This window comes from Marmota monax, unplaced genomic scaffold (genome assembly GCF_021218885.2).
Source record: "Marmota monax isolate L192 unplaced genomic scaffold, Marmota_monax_Labrador192_F-V1.1 WCK01_AAM20220418_F8-fsc00008, whole genome shotgun sequence".
Taxonomy (NCBI): domain Eukaryota; kingdom Metazoa; phylum Chordata; class Mammalia; order Rodentia; family Sciuridae; genus Marmota; species Marmota monax.
Window position 1 is genome coordinate 7,773,885 of NW_026694432.1, and position 15,535 is coordinate 7,789,419.

General features: G+C 40.3%; 1 protein-coding gene across 2 annotated transcripts in view; it reads left to right on the plus strand.

Moving 5' to 3' along the window:
- Zmynd12 (zinc finger MYND-type containing 12) overlaps positions 1 to 15,535 on the plus strand; it is a 30,381-nt gene that overhangs the window by 10,666 nt on the left and 4,180 nt on the right. For both annotated transcript variants that reach the window (XM_058570832.1, XM_058570833.1), the window contains exons 3-7: positions 943 to 1,114; positions 8,511 to 8,680; positions 10,901 to 11,023; positions 12,132 to 12,243; positions 13,760 to 13,909. In XM_058570832.1, coding sequence (XP_058426815.1) covers positions 943 to 1,114; positions 8,511 to 8,680; positions 10,901 to 11,023; positions 12,132 to 12,243; positions 13,760 to 13,909 — 727 coding nt within the window. The remainder of the gene's footprint in view (positions 1 to 942; positions 1,115 to 8,510; positions 8,681 to 10,900; positions 11,024 to 12,131; positions 12,244 to 13,759; positions 13,910 to 15,535) is intronic.

Here is a 15,535-nt window from a genome sequence, read left to right on the forward strand (position 1 = left end):
ATGTGTTGACTGGTTTGGTTTCTTCTGAGATCTCTCTTCCTGGCTTGTAGTTGGCCGCCGTCTTGCTATGTCCTTTTATGGACCTCTGTGAGCATGTATCCCTGTGTTTTTTTTGTGTGTGTCCAATTTCCTCTTTTTATGAAGATACTGGTCAGATTGAGTTAAAGTGGATTCAATTTTAACTTTTCAAAGGCCATATCTCCAAATACCATCATACTCTAAGGTACTGGAGGTTAGGGCTTCAGCTCACTAACTTCTGGGGGAACAGATCAGCTCTAGCATTCACATACCAAGTACTGTGATAGTCTTAGCACAGTCAGCTACTGCATAGAATAAATAAAGAAGAAGGGCAAAACTAGCTACTGTTATGACATTGATAACATCTCAATTGTTATTTTAAAAATTAGCCCTTTATAAGCCATAATTGTCTAAAAACTAGGTTCATTGATTTTAATGTTACAATGCCTTGATAGTAACCTGAAGATAATGTTGAGTTAAAGTTGTTTCTGATATTAGCTAAACAGGATAATTCCAGAAAGAAAAATGAGATTTTTTTTGAGAGAAATTCTCTCAAAATTAATTCAAATAGAAAGGCAGAAAGTTTGAGATCATCCTGAGATGTCTGTAGTTTTGGTAAGCTAAAGTTTTAATAGAACTATAAGAAAAATATACATTTGTTCATCTAGTAGCTTTATATTGAATCCTCATATTTGCCAAGCAGTGAACTAAGATGAAAAGACACTTGTTCCTGGGCCATGAGAAGCTCAGAGTTGTCTTTTTTCACTACCTGTTTTGGATATCATGTCCATCTTAGTTCAGGCAGTCTCAATATGTACCTTCAACCAGTTCAAAGGATGTTGGCCTTATCTCCAGGGATATCTACATCCACTTTTGCCTTTTACCATTTGACTGGCTGAGACAGTCTATTTCTATCTTCCACAGAAGCATTTGATTGAATTCTGCTACACTGTTGCCCAGAAGTATCTTTTTGAAAAAAAATATGCAGAAGCTGTTCCAGCAGCTTTGCATTCCCTTCGCTTCCGCCGGAGTGTGTACGGCCTGAGTTCAGTAGAGCTCGTGCCTGCTTACCTGCTATTGTCTGAGGCCAGCCTTGGTAAGTAGCACTGATCTAGGACCCCTGGAGCCCAAAAGGCTATGTTGGGTCTTGTCAATGACCACAGACTTCAGACTCGACAAAGCCTGATGTCTTACCCAAGACACCTTTTGTGGAATTCTTGAGCAGGGCTGCTGTGAAGTTTGACTTGAGCTGGGGAAAGAGATGCCACACTTAAGCCTACAGTTGACAGAAATCCCCTGAAGATGGCCTATGCAAAAGGAAGAAATTTAGCCAGGCATGATAGTTATATGTTTAATTAATTAAATGGTTATACCTTTAATTCCAGCTATTTGAGAGGCTGAGGCAGAAGGATCAAAAATTCAAGGCCAGCCTCAACAACTTAGTGAGATCCTGTCTCAAAATAAAATTAAATTTAAAAAATTGACTGGGAATATAGCTCAGAGGTAGCTCCTGGGCTTAATTCCCAATATCACAAAAAAGGCTGGGGGAGATTTTGGGGGATGTTGGAGTGTCCTGAAGGAATTGAAGTTTTGTGAGGTCTCGCAAGTGACCTGCACTGACGAGATGAGCTGGCTTCAAAAGAGCTGGCTACAATATTAAGCTAAGAAACTGGCAAAAAAGCACAGAACACAGAAGTAATTCCCATGTCGAGGGTAGGACAGCTATGAGACCTTAAGGGTCAGCTTCCATGCTAGAAGGCCCTGGAAAGAGAGCGTGTATCCAGAATCTTTTTTTTTTTTACAGGGAGGACACACAAAAGAGTTTCTATAGAATGTTCTTCACCAAATAAGGTAGGGGATAAGGTTTCAAAGGGGGACTGTCCAATCCCATTGGATAATGCCCAAGTCCAGAGCTGAAGCAAACTTCTTTGCCCAGCGAAGGTGAAAGCCATTTGCTTCGCACAGCATGTGGGATGCCAGACAGAAACCCCTTTTACTCAAGGATGAGAGGAGATGCTTAGCTCAAGGGCAGGGCGGCCTCCCACTGTGAGTCACTAGAATTGGAAAACTGTAAAAAAACAGGCTGGTGCTCTCAGTTTCTCTCTCTTGGTCCTTGTTTCTCGTCTGTTTCTCTACTTTGTTTTTTCTCTCTGCAGACCAGATTTTAATACCCTAAGTTTATTGCAGAAGATAGCTACCCTAAAATGTCAGATGTAGTTCTTAAATTTACATGTCTTCAAAGTTCAAGGAAGGTAATAGAAACTAATTAGCGTCTGATTTCCAATTACAAGTTCCTAGAAGTTACAATTTTGTTGATCCAGTTTGAGTTTGGTATCTAACCTTGTTCTTTAGAATCAGGTTTCCATAGTTCAGAGATAGAGGAAACCACTGCTATAAATAGGAAGAGGTGATTCTGAGAGTGGGGAGCACAGGCTTAGCAGATACCCACATAGTGGCTTCTACAAGAGAATTAGCACTTGGAGAGGAATTAACATTCTTGAGCATCTACAGTGTTTTAGGCACTGAACTACCACTTTGTGCAGCTAACCCTCATTTTATAAAAAAATTAAGTAAAACTGTTGGAAGTACAGTAGAAAGAACCCCACCCCACCCCATCCCCACTTTGCCGTATAAGAATAAATTGCTGACGTGATGCCCTGTCTCTGGAGTGCTTCAGCATATATTTCCTATAAAGACATTTTCTTACAGGACCACAATATAACTTCACCTACTGTCATCTACAAAGAAGCCTCTACTTGGTTTTTTTCCAATTTTCCCAATAACATTTTCATAGCAAAAGACATTAGAGAATTAGAAAAAAGTTAAAATTAATTTGGTTATCATGTGTCTAAAGTCTTCATTCTGGAATAGTTTCTCAATCTTTCTTTGACCTTGACACTTTTAAAGATTATGGGCCAATTATTTTATAAAGCATCTTTTCATTTGGGTTTTTCTGTTTCCTCATGACTAGACTCAGGTTATGGATTTTGGCAGAAATATCACAGAGATGACAATATGTTCTTTCCCTCCTATAAGTTGGCATGCGTTTTCAATTTTTCCATTACTAATGATGTTCATTTCATTTTATTTGATTTTTATCATGATCAACAGCAATTGGAAAATATTAGATGGAAAACTCCAGGAATTAATAATTTAAAAGATTTAAATAAATTTTATTATAGTTTATTATTATAATTATTCTGTTTTATCATTAGTTCTTGTTGTTCGTTTCTTTCTGTGCCTAATTTATAAATTAAACTTTACCATAGATATGTATGTATATATGGAGAAAAACAATATATAGGACTGGGATTGTGGCTCAGTGGTGGAGCACTTGCCTTGCATGTATGAGGCACTGGGTTTGATCCTCAACACCACATAAAAATAAAACCATCTACAATAAAAAAATTTAAAAACATAATCTGTGTGTACATATATGTGTGCGTATAAGTATATATGTGTATATGTATATGTACATATATATGTGTGTGTATGTGTATGTGTGTGTGTGTGTGTATATATATATATATATATATATATATATATATATATGAATGATTTGGTACTGCAGGTCTTGGAATATGTCCCCCATAGATAAGTGGGGGGTTACTGTAATAAAATGGCTGTTATTTTTAAGTCATTAAATTTTGGGCAGCAATAGCTAACTAGAACACTGGGTCTGCAAAGTTTTAGATCACTTGTATCAGGTTATTCTACAATCATTACATTTCTCCTAAACCTTTTTAGTCACCAGCCTATGGACAAAAATTCAGACAATTTAATTTAAAACTCTCAATTGGCTTTATTTTCAATTCTAGAATTAGGTAACACTTCATCCCATAAAGTAGAACAGGTATTCCTGATGTTCATTTTAATTACTTTATTAAGGTGATGTCTGCCAGGCTTCTTCTCTGTCATGTTATTCTTTCTCCCCTATACAATAAATGAGTTTGCAATTTTAGTTTTAATTGTATGGAGCTGTATGTTAAAGCCATATTCCTTATTAAACTTTCAAAGCAGTCATTCTTTTATTTATATCAGTATATACTCCTGGTTTCCTATTTTATTCAGTGGGTTATAATACATTGCTGTTATTAATTTGGTCCTCAAACTGTTCCCAGTTTGACCAGTGTTAGCTCCCACTCAAGCTGTCTTCTGAGTCTCCTTGGCATATCCCCATGTTTGTTTGATCATTTTCTGGAACATATCTCCAAGCATCCCTGATTTCCCTTCATGGAAACTGAAATGTGAAAACCAAGAACTGTGCACTGTACTGCCTGATACAGGGGTCTTGCTGCTCCCAGGCCATTTCAGTGGACAGAGTTAAAGAACATGTGTAAACATAGATGACCATGAGCCTATGCCAGTATGTCCAAATCCTGTACCATGCCACACACAGGCTTCAACCTAATTTTCTCCCATTCTGCATTTGTAGTGCCTTTCTGGCACTGAGAAAGCTGGCTTCCATTTTCACTAATCTATTTATATATTTAATCAGTCCCCTCCCTGTATTAACCAGTCCTCCATATCCAGCCCTATCCCTTCCCCCTTGCAGATGTCCTGCTCTACCTCCATGAGCTCTGAATCTTCGTTCTGTGTTGGTTCTTCTGCATGGATACCCTCCTCACTCTTTGGGCTCTCACCCGCTGTTTACCTACAGGAATGCCTCCTCACCCCAGTCATGTCTTTCCTTCCTAGGGAAAAGAGCTTTGGACAAAGTAATACAACCCAGGTTCTGTGAATGTGTGACACTGACTAGCTGTGGGATTTTGGGAAAGTCAACCTGGCCCAAGTCCATCACTTCTCATCTGGACTACTACTCACTGATCTCCCCACATCTTCTCTGGCCTCCTTCCAATCTGATCTCCACACAAAAATGTGATCAGATCACTCCCCTAAATTAAGATCAAGTTCCTAAAGCAACTTATAAAGCCCTGCTTGTTCTAGCCCTTAGAGAATTCTCTCACCTCCATTCTCTTACCTTATCTCTCCCTCTCTTCCTATATTGCCTTCTCTCAATTCCTCAGAGGTGTGGAGTTGTTTCCTTGTTCTGGAAGTCTTTTCTCTAACCATTCCCTGCACTTGTCCTCCTTTCTGCTTCACCCAATTAACTCCTACTCAAACTTCAGGTCTCAGCTGAAAGTTACTAAACCCTTGTCTAGAAGCCTTCCCCAGGGCCCTAGACCTAGTTGGTTGGGTCTATTTAATACACTCACTTAGAAACCTCCTCCTGTTTGCTGAGCACTTACTCCACTGATAGGTGTATATCATTGTGAGATTATTTAATCAATGTCTCTCTCTCTCCTGGACTTGACTGTAAGCTCAGGGAGAACTGGTTCTGTGCCTGTTCTAACTCATCACGTCTTCACACTTAGCAGAGTACTTAGGACAGTGAAGGTATTAAAAAACTGCTCTCATGGTACTTGGCACCTAGGCAGCACTGTGTAAGCATTTGTTGAATCTGAGTCCTTGTCACAGGATTGCTTTGGGGTTAAGTGAGTTCATAGGTAATGAATGTGACAGTGCTCTGAAAACTGGAGAGTGCTGTTGAAATGGAAATTTCACAACTGCACCAGGTCACTGATTTAAAACCTTGCCAACTGTAGTAAGCAGCTTTCTGTTGCTGTGACAAATACTTGAGAAGTCCGTGTAAAGGGGGGAAATGTTTATTTTGATTCACAGTTTCAGAGCTTTCAGTTCATGGTCACTTTGTCTGGTTGCTGTCAGGTCTGCAGTGAGGGAGTACATAACAGCAGAAGCACGTGGCAGAGGAAAGCTGCTCACCTCCTGGCAGCCAGAGAGAAAGGAGGGGCTGGGGACAAGATATGCCTCCAGTGACCTAGTTCCTGCAATGAGGCCCCACCTCCTATAGTTTGTACCCCCTCACAATCGCCATCAGTTGAGGATCAAGCCTTCAATCGAGGAGCATTTGGAAGACATTCCAAATCCAAACTTTAATGCCAATGCTTTTGAGACAGTAAATAAGTCACAACATTTGGGCACATGGTTCTTTCCCAACCTAGAGTTTCCTCCAGACTGAATTGGAAAACTAGCAGATATTCAGCCATTTCTTCTTTTTTTCCTCTCCTTCTTTCCTTTCTTCCTTTCTTTTTCTTTTCTATTTCTTCTTCCTCCTCCTCCTCCCCTCCTTCCCCTTTCTCCTCATCCTTCTTTTTATTTTAATCAACTAGAAAAGGCATTTTCAGTAACACTTGAAGGGGAGGCCACCCTACCCGTCTCCTACCACTGTTGGCAGTGCTTTGGGAGCAGGAGAAGCTGGGTTCAGATCTCTGCTCTTTCTTTACTGGTTTGGTGATTCTAGGCAGAGAGCTCTTCCTGACCTCAGGGCTGGCTTTTATTCACACTTCAGATATGTGCTTAGAGGAAAAGAATAGTCACAGAGGAATTTAGGCCCAAGAGGAAGGACAGAGCGGAAGGTCTGTATATGAGGGGTTCATATCTTCACCTCCTACCCCTTTATTGGTGCCATCTCTGCTGCAGCATTCGTCACATAAAACACTCCACACCTGGAGCACGCATCCTGCTCCACAGAATGCTGTAACAGTAATTTCTATTCAGTTCGAACAGCCTTTCTAGGAGGCAAGCAGGCAGACAGGCAGTTATTATATATCTTTGTAGCTAAACAAAAAGCTTTAAGTGAGAAGGGTATCTGAATATCAGAAATAATGGTAACTTTCTTTTCTCTCACTTTCTGCATTACTTAGTGAGGGTGCGTTGACCATTCCACCCCTCCGTGCCCCTCTTATATCTGCTCCATGTCCATTCACTGGTGTGGCTCAGGCTTTTTTTTTTTTTTTTGTCTGAACTATTTCAGAAATCTTCTATTGAATCTTCTACCTTTCATCCTCCCTTCTGGTCCCTCCTCTACTTTGGTTTCAGATCGTTCTAAATCTAAATCCAATTCTTTCTTTCTTTCTTTCTGAAATCTTCTCATTTTGTCCCCATGCATCAAGTTTCTTGGCATGACTTCCTAAGCCCACAATACTCTGCCCATGTGCAGCTGCTTCTTGACCTCATTCCTGCCACCCCATCTTTTGCACCCTGTACTCTAGGCTCATAGACCTGCAGTTCTCCAAACATAACCCACTATTTCCAATCTCCATGACTCGGCATATGCTGTTACCCTGCCTGGGATGCCCTCTCTCACTCTCTTATCTAGGTGGGGAACTTCATCCTACAACCCTGCTCAGCTCAGTGGACCCTGCCTCTCCCTACTCCATTGTCTCTCTCCATCTCATTCATAGAATTAAACATTTCTTATTCTGTGCCACTTTCAAACCTTATGTTCCACCATCACATGTGTACTCTGTTACAAATATGTGTTTTCATTTTGCACATGCCTTTCCCCAGCCCATCTTTAAATTTTTCAAGGGTAATAGCTTTGATTCATCTTTGAATTCTTGAGAACTTTTTTGGAGGTTCTAGCAGGGGTGCGCAGCTACTCATATACCCTTGACTGAAGAACGGTCCTCCTCTATTGGCAAAGATCGTCCTGAATTCTTATTACTCAAGTAAGGTGTGACACATAAAGGGTATTCAATTTGCATAAGTATCGTTTTTGAAATTCAGATATAATTTACATACTATAAAATTTACCCTTTTTAAAAAATATTTACTTTTTAGTTATAGGTATACACAATATCTTTATTTTTATTTTTACGTGGTGCTGAGGATCAAACCCAGTGCCTCACACATGGTAGGCAAGCGCTCTACCTCTGGGCCACAACCCCAGCCAAAAATTCACCCTTTTAAGGTACAATTCAGTGGTTTTAGTACATTTATAAGGTTGTATGACTATCACCACTATTTAATTCCAGAACAATTCAAAGAAACCCTGTAACTGCTAGCAATTATTCCCTGTTAGCCATTCCAGCCCACCCACTTGGGTCCCTAGTCCCTACAAATTCACTTTCTATCTAAATGGATTTGCCTATTGTAGACATTTCATATAAATGATATATAATATGTGGCTTTTGGTGTCTAACTTCTTTCTCTTAGTATAATGTTTTCAAGGTTCATCTACATTGTAGAATATATCAATACCTTTTTCTGGCTAAATAATATTCCACTGGTAGACATGATTATATCACGTTGCTCATCTACTCATAAAATGATGGATGTTTTAAGTTGTTTCTGTGGGGGTTTTGGCTGTTCTAAATAGGCTGCTGAGAATATTCATGTGTAGGTTTTTGTGTGTCAATAAATATTTGAACCAATGAACAAATGAGTGTATGGTGAACCTTACTTCTTCATATGTTCTTTTCTTCTTTTTTAAAAAGAATTATTATTATTTCTTTTAGTTGTAGATGGACACAATATCTTAATTTATTTATTTTTACCGGGTGATGAGGATCAAACCCAGTACCTCACACATGTGATGCAAGTGCTCTACCACTGAGCCACAACCCCAGCCCCTCGTGTGTTCTTTTCATCATGTGTTCTTTGTAACCTTCTTTACTGCTTTCTGGCAGGTATGGGCCGGATTGTTCAGGCTGAAGAATACCTATCCCAAGCCCAATGGACAGTCCTCAAGTCAACTGACTGTCAAAATGCAACACAGTCATTATTGCATCGGAACCTGGGACTTCTCTACATAGCCAAGAAGAACTATGAGGAAGCCCGATATCATCTGGCCAATGATGTAAACAAATTAAATTATAACACCTGGATGTTTCCAAGAAAAGCTCTGTTCAGTTTTTTGTTGTTGTTGTTGTTTGTTTGTTTTTATACTAAGCATTTCTCGAAACTTTTTGTTTGAGAATGCCCTTTGGTGGCTGTTAGCACATCTAATGGCCTGAATTTAAACCTTTCTACTTCCTGGCCATGCCACCGTTGCCAGGTTAGATCTTCCCTGAGGCTCAATTGCTCTGAGAATAATAAGTGGGGATAGACTGATTCCTGATTAAGAGAAAGGCTTTGCTCCTAGTCCCAACTCTGTTGTTTCACTACCCTCATAGTCTGGGACAAATTACTTTACCTTTTTTATTGCTTACAAGACAAAAAAAAAGTCTCTTCCACATTGGGTCATTGCAAAGATTAATAATAGAACAATATGTGTGCAGTACTTTGGCTATTTTTAAAAATAACACTGTCTACTTCAGAGTGTGGTTATTAAATTTAAATGAGCTAGATCTATAAGAAAGCACTTATAAACTATAAAACTCTATGAATGTTAGATAGGATAATGAGGATGATAACCAAGCTGTTCTTCCAAAATTATGAGATTCCCATTAGGATTTTAGTATTGGAAAATATTACAAGAGAGGAGTTCCTGAGCCTGAAATCTGGGTTAGGTTGGGGCAAATTGCACTTTCCATGTAGGTTAGTTCTTTCTTTAGCCTTCTCCAGCAGGCAATGCTCCCTCTGGTTGCATGCCACTGCACAGTACCCATAAATTCATTCTGATGCTGGTTATTTCCAATACTCTAAATTTGTCCTTTGCCCTGGGAGGATGACCTCCATGAAATATACAACCCAGACCCCATTGCTGTCTGGTTTGGGTTGAGTTTGGAGAATGGGAAGCAGAGCAGGGGAGTGGAGGGTGTGAGAGAGATTGGGGTATTTATATTCTCTGCTGCCTTCCTGCCCCACTTTGCTCTGGCAGGGCAGTCAGTGCTCCCCTGTGGCCACAGTGTCTTATCAAGGGACCTTCTTCCATAGTGCTAGCACTGGCTGGGGTTACCCCTGTTTTCTACCTCTGGTTTTTGAACTGTAGGGATGATAATGGTTTCTTGCTGTTGGTTGTCCTTGATGCTTCACTAGCCCTTGTTGGTTCCTTAACCCTTTCACATCTCAAATATTTTTTCTACTAGACTATCTTCAGGCAATCCTTTTGAGGGTGACATCATTTCATCCTGGCCCCCCGACCCATGTAATCATCCTTTGAGCTTTTTCTCTATCCTCCACATCCTCCAATGAATTAAGCAGAGGCACATTCTGTCTTGAGCTGGGCCACCCAGTTATGAATTATGTCAAACACACATTCTTTAGCCTAGCTTTTTTTCCTTTTAACCTATTTTATTGATATATACCAGAAAATTCACCCATTTTAAGTGTGCAGTTCAATGATTTTTAGAACATATTCAGAACTGTGCAGCTATTGGCACAATCGAGTTTTGGAATATTTCCATCACCCTCAAGAAATCCCTTATATCCATTTGCAGTCATTTCTCATTCCCACTCCAGGCCCAGGCAACCACTTTTTGATTCCTTAGATTTGTCTTTTCTAGACATTTTATATAAACAGAATCACATATAGAACTCAGATCTGACTTCTTTCACCTTGCATAATCAGTTTGGATTCATCCATTTTTTTTTTCTGAGTAGTAGTCCCTCATCTTGGGTAGTCCACAGTTTGTTTATCCATTCATCATTTGATGGGACATTTCAGATGTTTCTCTTTGGGGCTATAATGAATAATGTTGCCAAAACATTTGTGTACAAATCTTCATGTGGACATATATTCTCAATTCTCTTGGGTAGGTACCTAGAAGAGGAATTGCTTAAACCTCTCGAGGAGCTGCCAAACATTCCCACCAGCAATATGTGAAGGTTTCGTTTTTCTCCTCATCCTCACCAGCACTTGTGGTTTTCTGGGTTTTTGATTACAGCTATCCTACTGGTGTGTAGTGGTATCTCATATGGTTTTATTTTGCATTTCTCTAATGACTGTCAATCTTAAGCATCTTTTATGTGTGTTTATTAGCTATCTACATATCTTTCTGGAGAAATTTCTAGATTCTAAGCCCATTTTAACATTGGATTATTATAAAAATTATTTCTGTGTATTCTGGATATAGGATCTTTATCTAACTTGATTTGCAGAAGAATTCCGGCATTCTCCTTTCTCCTCCTGCAATAGATTTATTTTGCCAGTTGTGCATTTGGAACAGAGGACATCAGGACCTCAGGAGGCTACTTCCACTTGGCTAATACCTTCTATGGTCTTCAAAAAGTGGACCTAGCAGACACATTGTACACTAAGGTGAGCTAGAGAATGTGGGAACTGAACCTTGACATTTAGGCCAGGTATATTACAACTGGTGTAAGACCATTTGTGAGAAACCTACCATAAAGAGAGGCTCAGAGAAATAAAGGGTCTTGCCCAAGGTTACATAGCCTGATACTACCAAAATAGATTAATCCCTAGCAAATAATAAATGATAGTCCTAAGAACCAGAGCTTAAGAGGCTCTCTCTCACCCAATGGGAGCAAGCTAATGTGGGTGTATTGAGGTGTGTGACAGAGAAGAGCTTTATAAGGGACATTTATTGCTGCAAGGTCCTGTCAAAGGATCAAAGAACTTGAAAGTAGCCAGGCATGGTGGCACATGCTTGTCATCCCAGCTATTTGGGAGGCTGAGGCGGGAGGATCACAAGGTCAAGGCCAGCCTGGACTTAACAACACCTGTCCAAAATTTAAATTTTAAAAAGGGATAGGCATGTATCTCAGTGGTGAGTGCTTGCCTAGCATGCACAAGACCCTCGGTTAAATCCCCAACACAAAAACAAAACACTCACAAAAACTGTTTCCAATATATTAAGATATCATTTAAGTTCATTCAGTACCACCTCATTTAGCTAGCAACTGTTTCTGTGTGTGATATAGGCTCTCAAGTTGTGACTCTTGATTCATACTTTAGACCCAATTCTTTAAAAGAGGCATTTTGGTATAGCTAAAAAGCCAAGAATTTTGGAGTCAGACAGACCTGGGTTTAAATTCAGGACATGCCACTTAACAACTCTTCCCAAAAGTCCAGTGTGCTCATAGCTTCTCTGAGCCTCAGTTTATTTACATATAAAATGGAAATAATAAGAATATTACCTCAATTATTGTTGTGAGGATATAAGTGTTTAGGGTTGTTTGTGTCCTGTGAATAGTAGCCATTGTTATCAGATCCCACCAGGATTGCTCTAGATGTGCCCATTGCAGCCCATCCCTGAACACATTAATTTGGCCAGGGCTTTTTGGGTTCCTAGGGCTCCCTTTGCCCCCAACTCAGGAACTCTGACCCATGTGCTGCATTCCCACCTGGCTGATCTAACAGCTGAGGTCTGGCTTGCTTGTCTGATAGACATCTTCTTTTCTAACAGGTCTCAAAGATCTGGCATAAATATTTGAATGAACACTATCAAGTCCTCTCACAGGCTCATGTAGAACAAGCAGACTTACTGCGCAAACGATTTGTGAATGACACTGGCTTGGGTAAGTGCTGGTTCACTCTAGGAAGCAAGCCATGACCTCATCCTACCTAATCACAGGCCTTACACCTAACAGGGAGAGTAGCTGTTCCCATCATGGGGCATATCAGTGCCACCTTCCCATTTTACTGATGGGGAAAACCGAGCTTTTACTAGGGCTGGGAAGAATTCAGATTCTTCTTATGCATAGCCCTCAGGGAATAAATATGGGACAGATTTGGAGGCATAAAAGACCCTGAAGAGCATCCATTTCTTCTATATTATCCCTCCAGGGAACATAAGCCATGAGATAGTCTCTATACAGTTTAACCAGGCAGGCAGCACATATCTGTAATTCCAGCTACACTGGAGGCTGAGGCAGGAGGATCTCAAGTCTGAGGCCAGCCTTAGCAACTTAACAAGATCCTGTCACAAAATGAAATAAAAGGCTGGGGGTATTAGCCCGGGGCTAGAGCACCACTGGATTCAATCCCCAGTATCAAAAAAAAAGTTGCATTGCTAATTAATTCTGATGTCTCACATTCATTTCTCCTTTACAGAACAGTGAGCTCCTCTGAAGCAGGGCTAGATTTGATTCATGTCTATCCCCAGGCTCAGCAAAGGACTGAGTGTTGAGAGCACTGTACAATATCATGCCCTCTGAGATAATAGAAAAGGGATCTAGTTTCTGCTCAGAAGAGTCATTCAGTACAGTGGGTGATATAGAGCCTATGTGCAATAACAAAGAACATTCCCATGACTATAAATTATATTACAGATGAATACCAGAAGGAAGAAGGGAGGACGGTTGGGTGGTGTTGAAGGGAGACTTTTTCAGAGGAAAGACTTTGAGGGAAGGTTTAAAAAATTAATTAGTTTATTGGATTTTCTCTCATTATAAAAGTGGTTTACCGTATAGCAGAAATCTTGGAAATCATAGCTATCCAAAGATCACCAACCTTTAGGCTTATTACTTAAATACATGCCTGTAAGTCCCTGACTCATAGTAACTGTTTATTTACTAATGTGGGACCAAAAACCACTGGGGGGAAAATGGTGACAGACTCATGTGAGGAAGCAGAAAGGCTATTGCTTAAGTATCTTTGGACTTAGGGGGAGAAATTAAGCCACTACTATGGCAAGATATTCCCCTTGCTCCCTCCATCAGCTCTAGGGTGGAAGCAGAAGTGAACCCAAGGAACCTAGCTGTAACAAATGCCCTGGGTTTAGGAGCCCACAAGATTTATTAGAGTTCAGGATCTAAAGGAGAGACAGCTTAGTGACTTTGGGGCTTGTGGAGGAGCATTTTTTAGGTTACTCTGGTAGTGACATGCCAGGCAGTGCCCGAGGGCTGCCTGAAGCTGTCCCACTTCCTGCTCTGCATGTGGCACAGTCCTTCTGCAGCTGGAGAACTTGCTGTGATTTGTGCTGTTTCCATTGGAACCCTGGGAAGAGGCCAGGCCCCTGCCCATGGGGGGCTTATGATGAGGGCAGGCTCTGCTGCCCACCACCTGCGTTTCTTTCCTCCCTTTTCAATGCAGATGAAGCCCAGGAAGCAGAAGCCATTCAGATCCTGACTTCAATCTTGAGCATTCGAGAATCAACTTCTGACAAAGCTCCTGAAAAGACTATCTTTGTTCTGAAAACCTTGGTCATGCTTCACTACCTGATGATGAATTCTTCCAAGGCAAGTTTCCCCAGAGGCAGCTTGTGTAAAATGCAGAAAGAAATGCATCAAGTAGTTGAATCCATCTGTTTTTGCCCAATTCCACTAGCTTTTTGTCCTTAGGGAGCAAGCCCTCACTCTAGAAAAGTTCACAAGCTCATGACATTTCTCTTTTGCTGAGTCCAGCCTGCTTAGTGGGACCTGGATTGTCTCCTTCCCTAGGGAAGCCTTCTAGGATTGGGGAAGTACTGGGAAGCTTGCAGGGCAGGAGGGCTCTGGAGGGTCCTTGGAGTAGGACATGGCTGCTTTAACTGCACTCAGTTACTAATTTCCCTTTTGCTACAGAGATTCAGGCAGGAATGAACTGCTGTGAAATGGTTAAAAAGGTAACTGTTTTTGAGTAATTAGTACATGCCAGTCACTGTCTTAAGCCCTTTACATAATTATCATATTTAATTCTCAAAACAACTTTATGAAGTTAGTATTTTATTATCATCATTTTAGAGATAAGGAAACTGAGGCATAGAAAGGCTCAATTCTTTGCCCAGTTTCATAATAAGAGAGCTCATGTAAAAAAAAAATTATTTGCCCAGTTTCTTACAGACGGTAAGTGGCATGTCTAATTTATTAATGGACTGAATCAGTCATTCATTCAAATATTTTTTGAGCAGCTACCATTTGCTAGACACTATTCTAGGGAATGGGGATACAGTGGTTAACAGAAAGACAAGTTTCCTCTCTCTATGGAATTTATGATTTTTAGAGGAGGGGAAGCCACAGTAAATAAGTAAATGTATAAATGTGTAATATAACTCTAGACAGTAAAAATTTCCATAGAAAAAAACAAAGTAAGCTAGGGTTAGTATAGGGGGCTGGTTGGAGCAGGTCTTTCTCTGTGGGTGACATGGGAAAATTTATGTTTTCCTTCCCTACTCCCTCCTTCCCTTCCTTCCACAAACTTTTCCTAAGCACTTACTGTACATCAGGGCTTGGGGAAGCTCACAGTTATAATAGAGTGTAAAGCAAATCTCAGGGCACTGTGGAAGCCCAGAATAGGGGCACTGACCCTGTCTGGAATGGGTAGGTGGATTATGGAATATGGAAGTGTTCCCGCTGAACTTTAAATTTACATTGGCCAAAACCTCCTTTCTGCAGTACAGGGTCCAATTTTGGGGAAGTTATTATCCCATAGTGTGTTAGGATGTCAGATCTAATAGAGATCCTCAGACAAAAGGAACACATCTGGACAAAAGGAACACCTCACTTCCTCAGGTCTTTACTCAGCTGTTTTTTCCATGACACTTTCTGAGCCTCCCTGTCTAAAACTACAAAACCCTACCACCACCTCTAATGCTTCTGATTCCTCTTTCTTTTTTATTTTATTCCGTAGCATTTATCACTAGTTAAGATACTATTATGTTTTACTTGTTTTGTTTATAGTCTTTCTTCCATACAATATTGTAAGTTCCATGAGGACAGGAATTTTTGCCTGTAGTCACAGTACCTGGAATATAGCATCCATTCAGTAAAAATATTTAGTAAATATTTTTTAGAAGGAAAGAAGAAAGAAAACAAGAGAGAAATAGAAAACTAGAGAGCATCCTAAAATGTCCTGTGGAGCCTCTTCCTGGGTTAAATTTTCAGGTCACAT